Below are 17,090 nucleotides of genomic sequence, written 5' to 3'. Positions count from 1 at the left end.
CACAGACCCCCGCGTCTGGACGGAATGAGCTCGTCCGACCTATGTGCCTGCACGTCCACACATCAGCTGGAACATTTTGTCTTCTTCCACCACAGGTCATCGTCAAATACACATCGTGACACATAGGAGCCATGTCTGAAACCTGCAGGATGGGCTCTGTGTTTTAAGATTCATTTCAGATCTTGAGCAGACAAAGCGGTTGTGGTAGGTTAAACGTGGGAAAAGAGCCTCCTGCACGTGCAGTCACGTGATTTAGGATGATTGCAATGACAAAAGTAGCTGAAGTTTCCTTGTCTTCATTATAAACCCATAGTCTGAAGATAGTTTCCATCAGCTGTGATTGGGTAGTTAACCCTTGCCCTTGAATCAGCATCATATCAAATCAAACTCTATTTATAAAGCACTTTTCATACATTAAAAACGTAGCACAAAGTGCTGTAAACATGTTTAAAAACAGCCCCCAACACTTCCCCATCCCCCTACCCGCCAAACCAACCCCCAACCCAGCACATACACACATGCAGAGACACATGCACACACAGATAACAAGATCTTAAAAACGTGGCTGAATACAGAGGAGCCAGGTCAGGGAACACCATCACGGCCCAAGACCAGGATGCCTCCACCCGGGCGCCCACCATGCTACAGGCCAGCGAGGGCCCCACAGCAGCCAAGCACTGCCATCAACTCCCCACCTGGCCCAGCCGATGGTCACCACGGGTCGGACTCAGAGACATCCCAGCCAGGGACAGCCACAGCCCCCGCTGAGGAAACACTGGAGAACAAAGGACAGCCCCCTCTGTATGTTCAGTTGATTCTCACCATGTAAATGCAGGTCAAGTGATGAACGATTGAATCAATCAACGAATCATTCATTTAGACTTCATTCATTGACACTTCATACAGGTTAGAGCAACAGATCAAAGTGCTGCTCTGATGATTGATAAGATAATAAGAGGACAAACCAAGAAATAATGAGAGACAATACATTCAATTGAAAAGCAATCACAACAGTAGAACACAAAAACAAACAAATTCAGAGTCCAGAAGGTAGATCTAGTAGCCACTTTTCGAACATTTCGCACAACCTTCCTCCCTGCATCACCATCTTCATGTAGTTGTGTCTGTTCAATTTTCATTATTTTCTCACGATTTCAAAGATGATTTCAATCTTAACTTTTAAGAAAACATAAAATGTCATCAAGGATCTCAAAACACATCAGAAACTTTCCAAACACATGAAAAAAACATTTGGATCGGCTGTTAAGTCTTGACCCTTAAAACAGCAGTGGACACAAGGAAACTACTCTGGATATAAATGTTCAGGTTTCCATTTTTATATGAGAACATCTTGTCCATCATGACTAAAAAAAGGGGGAGAAAAGTTTGTATTTGAAAATGTCTCTTTATTTCCTAAGATGACAAAACCAAAGACAAATCAACAAACTCCACTCTTGTATCACACTTGTGTCAGGCAGCAGGAACTTAAATGCAACACTTAACAGATGATCTTTTGTTGGGCAGGTGTAGGAGTGCAATAAAAAGCCTATCCAGACTGAAGGTGAGAAGAAACAAACAGGTTTGGACCCAAAGCTGGATTCAGACGCCACAGCTAAATTACCTGAGGTGGGAACGGCCTTCATCCTGTTGGCCGAGGTCAGTGGGTTTACACACATTCCTAACCTGGGAGACAAAGGCTGGTGGTGAAGGAGCCTACAGATAGTGCAGAGTAAACAGCTTCAGACAGTTAACTCGTCCTTCAGCCACACGTGTGAAAGCTTACACAAGGACAACGACTTCTGGTTCATGTCATGATATTTTCTTCCTTCAGATGTAACTTTTGAGGACGATTCAGTCAGTTGCATGTAAATCTGAGTCAGTGTGACCTTTAAAATTGTGCACAGTGGGTTAATACACTTGTGTTTCTTTGTGTCGTTGATTTAATTTCAATCCAGCATATTCAGTCTTTCAGTGGTGAGTTTATTACTTGACTTGTATGTTGTAGGACAGGTTGACTGTGTTGTATGTTGCAGCCTTCACTCCTGTGTCACCTTTCTCTGTGGTATTAGCATATGTGGAGGACCACAACAGTTAACATACCTAGTGTGTTAACGTTCCAGTATAGTTTGTCATACTTTCTTTAGCCCATTTAACCCAGAGCTGGAGCAGGAAGGAGGGAGTCCCCACAGGGAATTTGATGCACACACATGTGCACATGTACTTTATTGTATGGTTCAAATATTCTGATTATTTCTGATGGTGACGTCTTCCCCACAGTCCCAATAAGTCAATCACACAATCAACCATGTGTTTGCTTGTTTTGTTTTTTTTAAAGAAAGAAAGCTAGAGATTTTATATTCAACCCATAGGCTACTTGAATTAATTACTGTCATTAAATAAAGAGAAGAAATGGAAATCATCAGTGCTCTTCAATGATGTGTCTAAACAAAACATGTCATATTTGACCAAGTTTCAAGCGGTAGCCTACAAATAAAAGCAAAGGGAGACCCCAGCTGGAGTGAAGACATCAGTCAGCAGTGGTGTGGTACTGTCCTCTAGTGGTGCGACGCAGCAAAGACACTGAGGGAAGAACCTGTGGAACAGTTCTGCTTATTTTTTGGGAGAATATGTTTCTAAAAATCCATGTCAATATATGACAGGAAAATGTTCTACCTCCCTGCTTGTGCTTATGGCACAAGATTAAAAAGCAGTGATGTAGAGTAACAGGCAGGATATAATGTAGTGGATCAAAGTACAATGCTCTATTCCCTACTGTAATAGTTATAGCTGTGTGTAAAGCAGGCTTAAATGTTAGATACTAAACTGTCACCTCCTTTAATGAAACTCATGTCCTTAAAATAAAATATATTAAAGTATGACCAAATGTAATATTAACGTTCATCTTAATGCACCTCTAAATTCCTCTATGCACTTTCAGTACATTTATTCGTGTAGATATGAAATCATTGACTGCACCACATTTCAGTCTTTTTACTCCCCCTTTTATGATTTCTGGAGTTCCTTTGTTGTTGAACACATTCCCATAAAGATCTTCATTTTAAGTATGCTACTAAATGTTATTTTCTGCAGACAAATGAACATGCTAGTGATATTTTGGGATTTTTCTACATAAGGGTGCACTGTTTGATCTTTCAGTGATAATCACTCATACAGGAACACTTATATAAGTGATTGGTCATAATGGTAGTTACTTTCAAACTTCAGGGCTGCTACTTTTACCTGTGTAAATGATACTTCTGGTGGTTTTCTTCTTCCACTGCTGTTCACATGTCTGCCAAAGTTTATAGTAAATGATGCCAGATAATACAGGAGATAAAGCAATGAGACAAATCTGATGTTGAAATTAACTTCATCTGTGTTATAGAAAAGAATAAGAAAAATGACCCAGAATCAGTGTGCACCCCTGAGTTTAGAAGAATTATTAAAGATCACTGTATCACAACATATTGAATCCTTGAAAGGACACACCCCAGCGTCCTGCGTCTAAGAAACAAACTCCATTTTCACTTCATGACAAAATTACACCCAGATGACATTTTGACAATTTTTATTCAAGAACATTTAGATCAACCATGAAGTCAGAAAAGCTTCCTTTTCCCCTAACAGAAACATAACTTAACAGAACTTTATCAGATGATCAGGTTCACATCATACATGTTTTTGGGATGTATCAAACTTTTGACCTAATAACAGTATTTTTCTGTGGCATTTTCACTGACTACATCTAATGTTGACATACAGTGTTTCAAAACATTTGGTAAGCAAATCATTTTATTAGTTTACATTAAAATAAAAGGGGAATAGAATTGCTATTCTCCCTCAAATTTTAACAATATTTTTAGCTGCCTTATAATGTTTAAAATTAGATTTAAAATCCAACTTGTTGGAGAATATCTATTACTCAGCAGTTTTAAAAAACAAGATTAGACAAACTAAAAATGCCACGTCTACAAGATATGGACGGTATCATTTCAAATGGATATAAAATGGATATGAATGTGACAACAAAGTTTTGTTACGTCAAGTGCAAGCCCAAAACAAACCTATAAATGACATTTGTAATATAAAACTTGGTAAAAAATACTTATTTAAAACTGTACAATCACCAAGTACACAGAGTGAGCACATCAACCGTTATTCATTTGGCTTCAGTGGCTTCGGCCTTTGGCTCCTAGGGACAGAAAATAAAATCATGTTACATGCAGTGCTTGTTTTGGCAGCAGGAAAGTACATTCCCCTTGACTCTGATTGTCATCACGCTGTGATATCCTCCATTTCATCTTATTTTGTGTATTGCAGTGTGCTTGCAAGTTTGATCAAGTCAGACTTGGATCCCTTTAAAGCCAAATAAATATGGGCTAAAAAGAACTTCAGAATGACACTGTCAGAATCACAATCTCTTTTGGCGCCCTCTGTCAACAAATTACTTCATTTGTTGACAGAGGGCGCCAAAAGAGATGCTTGTGATTTTCCAGATCTTGCAGACACTATTGAGTGAGAACATGTTCTTAGTTTTCTTAAGTTTGTAATTAAGACAATAGTTGTTGTTTTTTTAGTAAAGCGCAAATGCATGTTATCCAAAAATGTCTGCAAATTCCTTTGGTACTTGTAAGGTTTGTGGATAATGTTAAAACACTTTTATACTCTAATAACAATTTAAGCACCTGATTGTGTCATTCTGCATTTTAATGTAAAGTACCAAGTCTATATGACAGTAGTTCAGTAGATCAGTGTTGTTGTATCAGTATTGAGGAGTCTTCTAATGCAAAAATACTTTACATCGATATTGGTACATTATATTGAAGAAAACAAACATCTTAATTGTATTACTTAACAGTGACTTGTGTTAATTTACTATCATGAAGCTTTCATAACAATCATGGAGGAAACTTTCTGTCTAAAAGAAACAAACCTCAGCCTTGGCGCTCCCATTCTCAGCTGGCTTGGCCTTCTTTGCTTTGGGTCCCTTCTACAAAATAACATGATAATTGATTACTAACAGACTACAGCTCCCCTGCTCTTATACAGTTATCACATGATAAAGAATAATGAACAGAAACATGTGTACCAAAACGCTTGAAACATTTCTCAAAGGCTTTTGCCCCGGCTTTGGTCAAGCTTAATGTCCCTCCGAGGGTCATAAATGTGTTTCACATGTGACAGGCAGAGGCATCTTGTTAGTGTTATCAATCAGTTTCATACTTTTGGAGCAGCTTTTTTCTTAGTCTCCACTGGTGCCGCTTTAGGTTTCTGCAAAAGAAGAAGAAGAAGATTTTAGATTGTATGTGACAAAAAGTGCATGGGTGCCAAAACAACAACTTGTGACATTTAACATATTATTTTGTTATTGATCCCTGCTTTTTATTCTCACCACAAGAACAAGATGTTAGGGACTTGCATTAAAATTAAAAAAAAATGAAGTGAATTTGTTCATTTAAATGCTTCCTCAAACTTTCTCTCTGGAAGAAGCTTGTAACAACTATCTTGTGGATGAGTAATAAAAAAACCTGTAATCACTGATAATGAATTGCTTCATTGTGTTTCTCGGGAGCTTACCAAGGCCAGTCGTGGGGAACATCTTCTTTGCTGTAAAGATATAAAGGAGAAAAACTTCAGTACACAACACAAATGTAGTTGACTTTTTCTACACATAGCCAATTACCTTTCAGCTTGGCCAGTCAAAATGACTAATATTAGTAAAATAAAAAATGTGTAAAATGTGAAATAAAATCTCAACTACTTTGATAAAATAGAATTAATGTAAATATATAATTTCATACAAACCTCAGGGGGAACAATTTGCTGAAAAGACAAAAACAGAAAAACATAATATTACTAACGTTATTTAAATACCAGTATGATGACAGATTCACAACTCAAACATCAAAATAATCTTTAAAAAACCTGGTTAGATATCTTAAGTCCTGACCGTGTAATGTCATAAAATGAAACCAAAAGACAAATTTAGAAATGTTCACACTGCTGCCGATTTTCAAAATGACAAAGAGCTTCCCGCGCATATTTGAATTCAAACCGAGGCTGTCCTGTCACCAGGACACCGCCTTGGCGCCTTGACAGCTTCCTTTGTTTTGTATCAGTGCGCGCCGACACACAGCTGTTGGGAAACTGATAAGATTACTACTTCACTAATCTGTAGCTACCGCCATAGAATAAATGCAAACAAACGTAAGGCTACGGAGGCAGTATGCAAATCAAAATTACATTTGAGCTGTGCTGTGATACTGCGCGGAGCATCATTGTTTATAAATGTTAATGTCGAATTTTGAAATGTTAAACCTACATTTTTCACGACAAACGGACGTTGCTTCAATATCGTGTGGCAACTAATTCAATGCAAAATCGACATAATCGTAATAAAACACGATTTCGACACATTAATATGCATATCTGACATTAAACGTTTCTGCATTTTTTTTTTTTTTTGAAAACGCACTGATGCACAGAAAACGTCAGCAGATTGTAATAGATTAAACATATTATGCTGATTGAATTAAACTGGTTGATGAAATACAAGACCAGTTTTGTATTAACACGAACACGCCTGACTTTTCTGATTCAAAACAGTGGAGCCAAAAAAAAAAAAAAAAAAAAAAAAATCCCCTCCCCCCGCTCTTTTCTTCAATTTTGCAGACTGTTTGAACTTCTGTCGATCACCTCGTATCTACCCTTTATTTGTTCATTTCAATCGAAATGAATGCATTCGTATTGATGTGTTAGCTACGCATTTATAGCGCGTATCGAAAGTTTGTTGTTGCGTATAACCTGTCAAAGATTTTCACCCCCCCTGATCCGGAGAGGGAAAACACAGGCAGTGCCAACAATTTAACACCGCGCAATGACCACGGCTGCACAACCGAGGGCTTTGGCGCAAACCTGAAATCGCCATCGTGTTTTTATCAGCCGTTCATCTGGTCCGGAGACATTTTCACACGACTAGCAACAATTTAAACTTTAATTTTTCGACGGATGGGAGGATGCCTGGACAGGTCTCTGTGTAGGACCGCCATTGCTGTTAACGTTTGTTGGTGATGATGACGTTCCTCTGATGCAGAAATATCAAACGCAGCCTCACGTTAACCCTAAGTTAACGACACCAGCCTGCCGCGCCGAGATAAAATAAAAAATAAAAATACAATCTTACCTTCGCTTTGCCCATGCTGATAGCAGGAAATGAACGGAAAGCTCACTTTAAAAAAATAACGTAAAGCGGTCTTTTTCCGGAGAGATGATACACAACAACCGACTAGTCGCTGTGTAAAATGGCGAATGTATAATGCAAACGAATGTTTTTGTAGTTTATACACTGAAATATAAGAACGAAACCGGTTTGAACCAGTTTTGTATTTCCTAGTCTCTCATTGGACAGAGACGTGTCACGTGCTTACAGGTACCACCCATTTGTTAAAGAGGCAGAACACGGCCTGAAAAAATACTGATCAGTGTCAAAGGGGGGCGCTGCACTCAAGGTTTCTGTAAAGCGCTGATTTTAGTTTCCTCAAATTGTTCCTCAGATGAGTTGAAATTAATTTACAGCCACAGTTTTCTAATAACTTAGTCAGGCCTTAAGAAGACAGGTATTCTATTTGTCTTCTGTAAAACTGGTTCTTCTGGTCCTTGTTTGTTTTTTGTTTTTTCAGCAAATTGTGCCCCCTGATGTTTGTAAATGCTTAGCAATTATATTGCTACTTGAAATTGACTGGTAAATGCTACCGCTTTATGTTTTTTAGGCAATTTTTAATGGACAAATTGCTCAGCATCCAAATTATGCGCCCGAAAATGTTTAGACAACGTCAGTTTTATAAGGCAACAAATCAACATTAAGAAATTCATCATGACTGATTACTGTTCCTTCCCCACAAAGTAGTTGTTTCCCGATAACAGCTTTATCTAAGGAATGACCTAATCTTTTATAAATCAATAAAACCACCTTATTTTTTAAAATTGTTTTTATCAATCTTTATAATCTCATTTGTTATCATTACTTTTTGTGACAGGAGGTAACTATCTCCATTATCAGTGTTTTGTGGTGAGAGTTTTGATAATGATATGCTTACAAAATGTCACACACACACAGTTTTTTCTAGATTGAACTACTAGAGATTCCAGATTGTGTAATCTATTGTTACTTCAAAAAAAAAAAAAGTATGAAACTGATCTCAAAAGACCTCTTCTGTCTTTGTAACATGTGAAACACATTCATGGCACTGGAAGGGACAATACGTTTGATGAAGTTCAAGTCTGGTAAATAAGGAAGCTGTGATCTGTTAGTAATGTTATTTTGTAGAAGGGATCCGAAACAAAGACTAAACCAGCTGAGAGTGGGAGTACCAGGGCTCAGGTTTGTTTCTTGTGAAGGGAGAGAGCTTCCTCTGTAACCATTAGACAATTTATTAATTCTTATAATAAAATACTAAATCAAAGGTCCTGAATTGAAAATGCTGTGTTAAACTACAGTCTTTAAAGTAAGTTGCTTGATGTATAAAAAATGATAAATATGCAATGCAGGGAAATGGTAGGTGTTATATTCTTTGACACACTGCTGGATCATTTGGTTGAGGACAAGCTGATACTGACATTATTACACACTTAAGGCAACTGTATGTATAAACATGAATCATATTTTATAACCATATTAAGTAGTATCTCTGTAAAATGTTTACTTGAAAAGTAAGAATTCACTGTAGATACTTCTCTAGTGTATTTAGTAAATGTAGTAGAATTAAAAAACAAAACAAAAACTGAATTCTCAAGTACAGTTCAAGTAACTAAAGCTCATACCTTACAGTACTTTTTTTGGTGAATGATATCTTAAAGCAGAAGTAAGCAGAATATTTGTGTTAATATAAGTCTTAAATAGTTCTATCTTCCGACAGCAATCACTTACATAGAGTGTTTGGTCTGAAACATGGGTCTGTCAGTCACTCTACTCTGCTGTAAGCTGAGGACAAAACTTTCCTTGTATCCTACAACCTTTATCCAATGAGGAGAGAGAACGGCATAAAGGGGCGGTCCTCTCTGTGTGTGCAGCCAAGGGATGCGCGTGAATGTGGTGACGTAGGGACGAGGGCAGGGGCTGCTAACTCCATCGGCTGACAAGAAGTTACCCAAAACGACCGGATCGCTTACTTCTGCTTTAAGTTAAGACAATAGATAACAATATGTGGACAGCCAGATTGTTGGGAGTACAATATGTAAGGAACTGTCCATTGACAGCTGTGACGTGTGCAACGCATGTGCAAAGGTATGATTCGTACATGGTTCGATCATATCCGACATACAGTAATTACTTTATTTTGTTAAGAAAGCTGGTCAAAATCTAGTTACTGGTTCAGTAACATCACACTCAAAGAGACAACTCATTCTGTGGGCCTCAACAAGAATTAAAAACAGCACTGATATATGTTAATCCAGGTGAGTGCCTTGGAAGCTTTTCCAAAACACAGGATCCCTGGGCTTCACTCGTGGAATCGGGTCTTCCAATCAACGGCATGCATCTGACAGACAATTCACACAATTATTTAACTACATCTTGACCAGACATTTCCACGTATTAGACTCTTTTTTTAGTCTACTATCATAAATATCACAATTACTCTACAGCCCCATAGGGGTAAAATTGCCCTCTTGTATCATACAAATAAGCGACAAAATGAAAACGTTCCCAGTTACTGTTCGATCTTTTTCTTTTCCACTGAAGCCCTTTTGGGAGCAGGACGAGACGGCTTTCATCCCCATTCCAACAACTGATTTCCTCTTTGGAGTCTTCCTAGGCCAAGACACCTTCACTGGATAAGTCATTATAGAAAGAGTCTCTTTTGTGCTTCAGTGCTTCTAGGAAATCCTGAACTCGTTCTTCCCGGCAGGCGGTGTAGTGCAGCTGTGCCTCTTGTCTTCTCTGGGCGTCGGCAGGTTTTCCATTCCCATGATGCTGCAGGTGCTCTGCTACACAGGCACGATCCGACTCTAGCTGCAGTGAGGCCTGATGCTCTCGATGGAGGTCTCTGGCTTTCTGAAATACAATACACATGAATGTTTGAATTACTTCAGTTACTGATGAAAGACATTTTGTATTTTGGTGACATTAATATTAATGTGTGCCGAAATCCCAACATTAATTGCATGCACAACACACAGTACCCTGTTGTGGCAGACTGTAGGCAACAAAATACAAGCTGTTTTAGCAAGTAGCACTAGGCCAGGATATTTCCTCTGTCTCCGACTCATCCAGGTTCAGATATTTGGCTGAAAAAACCTGGGTTTACCAACGAAGCTGAAGCCATCAAGACAAGATAATAAGGTTATCATACTCTTGGCTACAAATCATGCACTCAGTTTTAATTTGATTTCGCTGATTTGTGTTTTGCACCAAAATAGCTGGTGTGCACATGACAATATTTGGCATTTGTTGAGAATGACCAGGTTGCTGAAGCAGTGATTCTGGATGCAATTCATCCACATGGCAGATATCCTGAATACATCAGTAAGCTGTTATTCTCAACTTGCAAAAAAATTGCACAAAATTTGTCTTATGTTTTAAATATTCTTATGTGGGATTTGTTGTTTTTTTTATTTTGCTACAGTGCATCAGTTTCTGAGTGTGAGTGTGAATTTCTGGTCCACGCAGACCACAGAGATACCTGTTATAATATTAACTTTATAACACTACAGCCTGGAGGAGTGGAGTTGAATTAATATCTTTGGTGGGGTCAAAACACAAACAAACAAAAAACAAACATTATGACCTTCTCCAACGCTGGCAGCATAGATACATGTGGCCAGAACTAACGCCTGCTCCCATGATAACGGTTATAATGTTCAGTTAGTGTTGAAGTTTGCTCCGGAGAGGTGTCAACATGACTTAATGCTTGCATTGTAGGCTGCAGATTGTGGTGCTGATGGGGCATCTTTATTTATATAGCACATTTCATACCAAGGCAACTCAATGTGCTTTACATAAACAGTGTAAAAACAAACAATTTTTTAAAAATGAAAAAAGAAAAAAAAAAGCTATATTAAATCATAGAGACACACATTTCTATTACTTTGTCCACCCCTCTTCATATCAATAAAAGTAAGGATCAATATGACCAACACATTTAAAAAACAATGCCACTGCATTGTGGGGTGTTTTGCCTGTGAACCCATTCCAATGGCTATTGCCATGATGGTGACAACAAAAAATTGGTGTCACGATACTAAAAGTCTTACCTGAATGGATTTATGATTTAACTGATACTGAAGGATGGCTTCACACAGGTTCCAGAAGGAGTACTCTGGCCACAGGACCGACTGAAACACTAGACAGGAGTGGGAAGTCTGCGGGATGGAAGATAACAGTTATTCAATACAAGGAGGTAAAGCTGCAAAGTGTCAGACAGGATAAATAGTATAAGTAATCATTTGACCTGCAAGAGCCCGCTGTAGGTCATGGAATGAAACAGTCAGAGCAACAAGTTACATGAAAACAGACAGTGTTCTTTTCCCAGACAAGTTTCATCAAAACATGTGTGTGGCTGAAAAATCCCCTGTATGAGGCAAGGTAGCCGAGTCTCTACAGCCCACATGATCCATATAACTTTATCAAATAACTGTTTATTAACGAACACATTTCAGTTGTTGAGGCCCAACAGTATAATGAAAACATAAAGTCACCTCAGCCATATACAGGATCAGACTCCTATCATGTCTGGACTCATTTTCTGCATCGTAATTAAAGTGCTTTAGTTGCAATGCCCTCGTAAACTGAACGCCTTGTTCAACCTCGTGTTTGGTGGTGAATATTTTAAGTAGCATAACCTGACACACACACCCAACCTCCAAACGCTGCAGCTTCTGTCCCCCAATCAAGCTTAGGTATTAAGAGGAAGAATGAAGCTGCAAATTTCTAAGTGAGATCTCTCAGGTGGTATGTGAAAAGAAAACAGTTCTCATGTACAATTGGTGTCATGTTTCCACACAGTCATTCTCATCCTCACCTGCCAAAGCAGGAAGTCGCTGAGACGCACCTCTCCAGAGGTGCGGATGAGCAGATCAGGATTGGGGGAGTTATTGCTGTACAGACACTCACTCAGAAGCGCCTCTGAAACGTCACTGCACACACACAGAAAACAGCTCATTAATGCAGGAACTCCTGACAGTTATAGATACTGACAGTTCCTTGTCTTGGCTATTGTTTACCTTGCTTTGATCAAGCCCTTCTCCACTCCCCAGGCCATTTCTCTGACTGCATTTGTGATTTCATATCGTGACGTGTAGGCAAAACACACATTGAGAAAACATCTGCAAAACAAGCATGATAAATGATTGTGGTCATTTATAATGTATAATCTGTTTACATCAGCTGGACAGTGAAATGATAAATGAGTTAATAATGATGAGAGATGAGCAAAATCAATAAACATACTTATTGTGAGCTTTGGTCATGACCACAGCTTTGGCAATCACTTGCTGAAGGTCACGTGGCAGCATGTCCAAATCACCCAGCACCCGGATACACACACCGTGCTTCTCCAGATTGTCCCTAAACAAGGAGAGAGGAGAGAAGCATGAAGAACGGGGAGAACCAGATGACTCCCGTCTTCGCACAACGCTGCTGCTTAAAACGGGTCTGTCTGCATTTTGTACCCAGACATGCTTAGTGAGTGAGTAACCAGTGAGTAGTGTTTGAAACAGTCTCAAGTCCAGTGTCTTGTGTATGGTTGGTTAGTTAGTCACATGTTAGTGTCAGCTTCCATCATAAACCATCGTTTCATTGCCCTTTTAAACATAAACACAAGGGTTGCAACATATCTTGGAGCCACATACTGAAAAAGCCATGTGACACAACATGATGAAAAACTAATATTTTTTCAAAGGAAGATAAAAAAAAAATTGCTCAGAAGATATTTCAAATTAAAATGATATATTTTTTAGATAATTGTGCCCCATCAACTTCAGTGAATTCAGACATTTTCCAAAGAATGACGTGTTTTTCTAACAAAGGAGGAACAAGGATAAAAAGAGGCAAAGCAAAAATGCCATTTGACATATTGTTCATAGGAGAGGAAATTAGTCAGAGTAAAAAAAATATTCCTCTTTGTGGAAAAACATGATGGGAGTCTGGCAGTCTGACAGTACATCACTCTTGGCCAGCATCTAGTGGCTATTTCTGGAACTGTGGATTAACACACCTCTATTGGCTTCAAAATTCAACCATGGCAGATGTCAATTAGACAAGTGTTTTTTTTTTCAACATCTACATTTGCGCAGTTAGTGCATAATTGGAGGCACAATTCATGGGTATAAACTAGTCATGTGACTCAGACAGCATCAGTCCAAATTGCTGATATTATGGACTCGTATTCATGAAGCAGCCTTTCTTCCTCTTGGCCGTCATCTACAGTATCCTATACACCTCTACAGTGCTTCTGGGCTGTGTGGTCCACTACTGTTGTGTCAAATTACAGGAAAAGAAAATCCAATATTTCCTCCAAGATCCCTATTGGTGTCAACAATAACAACTTTAAAACATCAGCAGTGAGTCAACAGGACCTTTGAGAGACACAAAAACTTTGGACTAGGGATGTCAGATGTGGCGCAAAAGTAAAGGTAAATGCACAGATACTGGTCCATTTATCTAACGTAACATTGAATTGGTAGGAATTTAAATGTTAGCATGTCATTTATAATAAAAACATAAAGCAAAACAAAACAAAAAACGATTAAAATAAACGCAAACATTTGGTATAGATAACAATTTATGACCTGAATATTTCAAACACTTCCCCTGGGGATTAATAATTGGTCATATATTAATAGATACTTGAAATATTTTGTGTAAACAGTGAGTAATGTAATTATATTTTGACTATATTTGATTTTACACATTCATAGTGTTGTGAAATTAATTAATGCAGAATAATCGTGATAATCGTAGTACCGTGATTATTTCTCTGACAATAATCGCACCAAGAAAATGTATAATCGTGACATCCCTACTTTGGACCGACTAGTTTGGAGCTTTTAACAGGTGGTTGGATTCATTTTTGCAAAGACTGAGACTGAAACATGCTAGTTTCAGACATTCACCCGTTTTAACTACACTTCAGAGCTACTGCACTGCATTTGCTTCAGCAAACTGAAGATTAGGATTTGAAACTCACCGTTCCTCCAGCAGCCGTTCAAATTTCTGCTTGGCCAGCTCCATCAGGCCGTCCACCTCATCTTTGGTGCGTTTGAAGTTCTCGATACTGAAGGCGTACACCGTCACCTCTTGGATACTGAGATGCTTACACCAACGTAATACCTGGTGAGGAAGGGACACGAGTGTTACACGTACACGAACAGCCTATCCTAGGCCCAGACAACATGGTTTCGATGAGACAATCTTTGAAGCCGTCTCACCTCTGCCAGCTTGTTGAAGCCCTGCATGTGCCCTTCCTGGCGATCCATGTTTTTCTTCCGTGCAAAGCGACGGTTGCCATCCATGATGAAGGCCACATGTCTCGGCGTGGGTCCCGCCTGGGAGAGACGACACAGATCAGAGGAGTCAAAGGATATCTGGGATGTGCTGTGCATGTCATTCCCACGTCATCTGCTACAGTAAACTGAGTATCTCTCTTTGGAAGCAGCTGCTTGACACTTGACACAGATGTCTTTTGTGGACATTTTCAACTGCCTGTCTCAGTCACTTCCAACAGCTGACGTCTGATGACGATCATGAGATACAGTTGGAAAGATGGAAAAAAAGTGGTTGCTTTTTCATTCTTCCGTATTTCTACGCACTTCACAGAAAAATTGTTAATATTCCTCAAAGAAATTTTGAGAGTGCCAAGGGGTGGAGAGGGGTGGCTGCTGGGGGGTGATCTCTGTCAACATGGAAATCAAACCCATGACATTAAGATGAAGAGTCACATGTTGTACAGTCAGAGCTTATGAGACTGACACATGATCATCTCTCTCTGAACACTGACATGAAGGAGCTGTCTGACACTCTACATCAGAGAGAGGTGCAGAAACAGAAACAGTGAGAATGAACCACAGACCAACGTCTCAATCAGAAACAGTGGGTGAATTAAGTTGTAATAACAAATAAGAAATCTGTTCTCCTGATGCCGTCTGGTACCCAGAGTAGAACTGATCATGTCAAGTGGTTTTTGCTGGAGGGGAAAATTTGAAAAAGAGGTGAATCCCTGGGACACACGGAGAGTGAGTTTACTAAGTGTCAGAGATGCAGGACACAGGAATGTTTATTTCCACATCTGGAGGAAGAAATGTGGAAATACGGAAATGAAAAATATTAAATTAAAGAAATAAATGAACACATTTTCTGTGGGTGCGGTACTAAACCTGACTGTTGGTGTATAACGTATGTAACCTTTGACGTAGTGAAACTTGGCGAGACCTGCTCAGGGTGGTGGAGCTGGTGGAGCAGGTCTGCTCCAAATATAATTGCAGTTTATAGGCCTCATAGTTAGATCTGTGCGTCGGTACTGAGCCCCTTGGCACTAATTAATTGAGAATATGAGCATTTCAATACTATAATATTATAATTTTAAAAAAAAACTGCTGAAAATCATTAGTTGCAATAGGAGCCAATTTCTCTTGGGTGATAGGAACTAGTTGGAGTTTGTGCCTCATATACAAACTAAACATTCAAGCCACAGAGCAAAGCATCTGTATTTTCAAGAAAAACAAAGAATGTAAAAGGAGGACCACATACTGATTTGACACAGTTACATTTCGCACATTTGTTTAGCTGTTTTTTGCAGGAATTGTTCTTACTTCAAAAAGCAACAAAATATAGCATTTGTAGCCAAAATAACTAATGATATTTGAAAAACAACACTCAACACTGTTCTTACATTTCCTTTATGACCCATGTGGAAGAAAACATTACTCTGCCTGCTATGCTGCTATAATAGTTTCCCATCCCCACAATGTTCTTTTTGTGGCCAGAAAAAATGCATGTCCCTGCTCATTTCACAGCACAGGAAAAATTACATTTAACATTAATTAATTATTACTATATGCAAACATAAATAATAATCTAATAGACAACATGACTGCTACTGAAAAGTGTTTTATTTTGACTCAGAGCACAGATTGAACGCGGTTTCTTTTTCAACTGCTGTCTTGAGAAATCAGGGTAAATCATTCTTCATTGTGCAATGAATGAAATATTTCTTCATCTAGTGTGAAGGGCTCTAGTCTCTAGTCTGGAAATGTCCTGGAAATGCCTCCAGGAGCAGGGTGAGTGATGTTCAGCTGTTTCCCCAGAAAAGGGATGTTTAGCAAATGCAGCTAATGGGAGACACTAACTGGAACAAGACAGAGAGGTTTGAGGAAAAAAAGATCTTGGCTTACCTTTAGGATATTGGCTGAAATCTTTTCAAGCAGGTTTAATTCCCCTTCCCGTATCCACGACATTTTCAGGCTTTTGACGGTCTAAAGAGAGGTGGTTGGATGGTTTTAAAACATAGAGGAATACTTATCCCATAAAGCACCCTACCGCTGACATCACAAAAAACACCAACTCACGGTTTAGTCGACTGAAAAATGATCTGAATGTCATATAATCATGTCCTTTTAAAAAGCATATTTCATTTCACATGCAGCCAATGAGGGATTCCTCCGCTAAATGACAGCCTGACTCACAAGACATGCAATGAACTTAACAGCTACGAGGCTTAAAAAGCTCCAACCTTAACACATGTGGTGCAGAAAACATCTACTCTTAATGGCAACTGCTTAGTTCATTCAAACTATTAAAGCACACGCGGTTCTTCCCTCAGTTTACTCTCATTTTCTCACATTTCTCAGACCTTCCAACTCACGGCTTTTTACGATGACGACCTCTTCCGCACTGAAGTCAAGTGACGTTCCCGCACGGTGACGACTTCCTGTCATATGACCGTGGATTTCAAAATAAGTGGATGGGGCTGCTTCAATCCCCGTGAGGCCTGATCCTCCTCCTGATTGGCCACCAGTCCTTTAGGTTTGGGAAGATAAAGTGGTTATTGGTTTAGAGCGCAGACTTTAGGCTAATAAAACAAAAACTAACGCAGATA

The 17,090-nt window shown here is 39.0% G+C and overlaps 1 protein-coding gene and 1 long non-coding RNA gene across 6 annotated transcripts; both read right to left on the bottom strand.

Moving 5' to 3' along the window:
* Positions 1-3,551: 3,551 nt before the first annotated feature.
* LOC146972308 (uncharacterized) lies at positions 3,552-7,314 on the bottom strand. Its single transcript, XR_015037865.1, has 6 exons — positions 7,184-7,314; positions 5,806-5,823; positions 5,578-5,607; positions 5,224-5,271; positions 4,934-4,990; positions 3,552-4,192 (listed from the first exon to the last, which is right to left on the bottom strand). It is a non-coding gene; the product is annotated as an uncharacterized LOC146972308 (long non-coding RNA).
* A 1,991-nt stretch (positions 7,315-9,305) lies between these two features.
* On the bottom strand, positions 9,306-16,887 carry dhdds (dehydrodolichyl diphosphate synthase). Of its 5 annotated transcripts, none has more exons than XM_085802356.1 (9): positions 16,725-16,887; positions 16,387-16,467; positions 14,425-14,541; positions 14,184-14,326; positions 12,446-12,562; positions 12,220-12,321; positions 12,018-12,132; positions 11,251-11,358; positions 9,306-10,051 (listed from the first exon to the last, which is right to left on the bottom strand). In XM_085802356.1, the coding sequence occupies exons 2-9, from the start codon at positions 16,447-16,449 to the stop codon at positions 9,809-9,811; spliced, it is 1,008 nt and encodes a 335-aa protein (XP_085658482.1). In that variant the 5' UTR covers positions 16,450-16,467; positions 16,725-16,887; the 3' UTR covers positions 9,306-9,808. The 5 variants fall into 5 exon arrangements, with proteins under 5 accessions (XP_085658482.1, XP_085658484.1, XP_085658479.1 ...); XM_085802358.1 differs by having other exon boundaries at positions 16,755-16,887; XM_085802353.1 differs by having other exon boundaries at positions 16,834-16,887.
* Between the last annotated feature and the right edge of the window lie 203 nt (positions 16,888-17,090).

This window comes from Trachurus japonicus, chromosome 16 (assembly GCF_045865225.1).
Source record: "Trachurus japonicus isolate A0001 chromosome 16, Traja_1.0".
Classification (NCBI taxonomy): Eukaryota; Metazoa; Chordata; class Actinopteri; order Carangiformes; family Carangidae; genus Trachurus; species Trachurus japonicus.
The sequence above is the reverse complement of the archived record's forward strand: the minus strand, read 5'-3'. Positions and strand labels throughout refer to the sequence as shown.